Genomic DNA, 2589 nt, shown 5'->3' with positions numbered 1-2589 from the left:
GTGTGTGTGTGTGTGTGTGTGTGTGTGTGTGTTTGTTTTTTGTTCTTTTTGAGACCGAGTTTCACTCTTGTTGCCCAGGCTGGAGTGCAATGGTGCAATCTTGGCTCACTGCACCTCCTGCCTCCCAGGTTCAAGTCATTCTCCTGCCTCAGCCTCCTGAGTAGCTAGGATTACAGGATACACCACCACGCCTGGCTAGGTTTTGTGTTTTTAGTAGAGACGGAGTTTCACCATGTTGGTCAGGCTGGTTTCCAACTCTTGACCATAGACGATCCACCATCTTGGCTTCCCAAAGTGCTGGGATTACAGGCGTGAGCCACTGCATCTGGCGAAACAATGGTTTTTAAGGCATGGTCATCACATAGTGAGGGCCCCTGAGAGGGGAAACAATAAGGTTGGCTCTTTGTGCCAACTTTCTGCGTTGAGAGATTTCTGGATTGGGTTTGTGGATGGCCTTGAGAGATTTCTGGATTGGGTTTGTGGATACAAACCTAGGTAGAGAGAGAACCTAGGTAGAGTCCAGTGAACTCCCTCAGTTAAGGAGATGAAGCTGAGAATCAGGGGAGACCAAAGTGAGTGGAGTTCACAGATAGAATATTAGGGTGAAGAGAGAGCTGCACAGAGGATTTCTGAGATATGCAGAGCTCTAATCAGCCAATGTGAGGAAACTACTTGAGGCCAGAGAAAAGAGTCATCCCAAAAGATTACATTGAACAGTACCTGCTGCTCATATGGGGCTATAAACAGTGCCTTTTCTTACCAAGTAGACTGGAAAAACTCAGTTCATGGAGCCTTGGGTCTAAGATAGGTGTAGCCTCAGTAGGAATAATTAGTCCCGGGCTGAACACTCATTCTACATAAATTTGTCCAGAAAATTGAAGAAGAGGTAATACTTCTGAGTATATCTTTTTAACCCTGGTATCACAACTTGACAAAGATAGTATAAGAAAACTAAGCCAGTATATCCTGTGAACACAGATGGCAAAATTCTAAACAAAATTACAGCAATTATTTATTTTTTATTTTTATTAGAGATGAGGTCTCACTGTGTTGACCAGGCTGGTCTCGAGTTCCTGGCCTCAAGCAGTCCTCTCATCTCAGCCTCCTGAAGTGCTGGGATTACACACGTGAGCCGCTGCACCTGGCTCTGATAGTTTTTATCAGCAAAATATGAATAGAAGAGAACTTGGTCAGCCTGATAAAGGACATCTAAAACAAATATGGCTAACATCCAAACTTGTGTGTGATGTTGAAATTACTATCATGATAAGTTTTAATAATATGTATGTTAATATGAATGAAGAATTCATAATATTAGTGCTGGGATTAGGGAGAAGTTGTTTCATATATATTCATAGATATTTGAATACTTATGGCATCATGTTAGAACAGAAGAGGTCTTCAAGATGATACTAATTCAGACTGTTCTTTATTTTTTATAGGTCAGTATGGGAATCCTTTAAATAAATATATTAGACATTATGAAGGATTATCTTACAATGTGGATTCGTTACACCAAAAACACCAGCGTGCCAAAAGAGCAGTCTCACATGAGGACCAGTTTTTACGTCTAGATTTCCATGCCCATGGAAGGTGAGTAAATTTATTGCTGACTGTGTCTGAAGTTCCCCTATATTTAAGTTAATTTTCCTTCTGTAATGCAAGGTCTTTATTTGGAAATTCCATTTCCGTTGGAATTTGGTATGTGTGTTAAAAAATGGCTTATGTTAAAATGGATTGCCCTTTTGTATTGTGGAGGAAACAGTCAAGTTTAAATGTTTTTGAATTTATGAATCAGATCTTACATTAGTAAAAGATAGGTCTTTAGATTCTGTGTTCATAGTTTCTGACTACTTTTTATATGTTATATGGTCAATGTATCTGTCTGCTGGTGCCAGCAGTGAAGGTAACTACTTGTATGCCATTGAATATGTCATTTAATTTCTCATTAACTCAGTTTTGCCAGTTCTAAAATGACAGCTGGTAGACAGATTACCTGCTGTATTGTTGAGTTCTCAAACAGAATTTTTAAGTGATAAAGGGGAGCCAAGGGAGAGAGGTTGAAAAACAAAATCACTTATTGAGTACCTGTTGTGTTCTAGATGCTTTGTATGCATTTTCTTGTTTAGTCTTCTTTACATCCAGACAAAGGTAAATAGCTTTTTGTATCTGAGGAAGCAAAGGCTCAGAGAAGTTAAATAACTTACCCAGCACTGATTTTACTGAGACCTGGCTAAACAAACCTTATTTTTTCTCTATTACAGAATCTTGGAGATCTTTGTCAAGCCCTTGCTGTCTTAGGTGTAATTAGTAAATCTATTCCTTTTGTACTTTTTCTGCAGATGTAACCCTGATTGATTCCTATAGAATTCACTTTCTAATAGGTTTCCCAGCTTCCACTGTGTTTATCATTAAAGCTATCCTACTGCTATGAGATGACTCTTGTCTACTTTTTTCATGTCAGCTTATTGCTCTAAAGTCTTCAGTCATTGATTGTTAGTCAGATTTTCTTAATTTGACTTTTAAGTTCCTCTGTAAATTAATCCTATCCTTCTAAACTTAATTTTTTTTTTTTTTTTTTTTTTTTTT

General features: G+C 38.2%; 1 protein-coding gene across 1 annotated transcript in view; it reads left to right on the top strand.

Annotated features, from left to right (window-relative positions):
• ADAM10 (ADAM metallopeptidase domain 10) overlaps window positions 1–2589 on the top strand; it is a 172728-nt gene that overhangs the window by 35887 nt on the left and 134252 nt on the right. The window contains exon 2 of the mRNA XM_017531893.2: window positions 1443–1593. Coding sequence (XP_017387382.1) covers window positions 1443–1593 — 151 coding nt within the window. The remainder of the gene's footprint in view (window positions 1–1442; window positions 1594–2589) is intronic.

The sequence above is a fragment of the Cebus imitator genome, unplaced genomic scaffold (assembly GCF_001604975.1).
Source record: "Cebus imitator isolate Cc_AM_T3 unplaced genomic scaffold, Cebus_imitator-1.0 Scaffold74, whole genome shotgun sequence".
Lineage (NCBI taxonomy): Eukaryota > Metazoa > Chordata > Mammalia > Primates > Cebidae > Cebus > Cebus imitator.
Note: the sequence above shows the minus strand (reverse complement) of the source record. Positions and strands in the feature narration are given on the sequence as shown.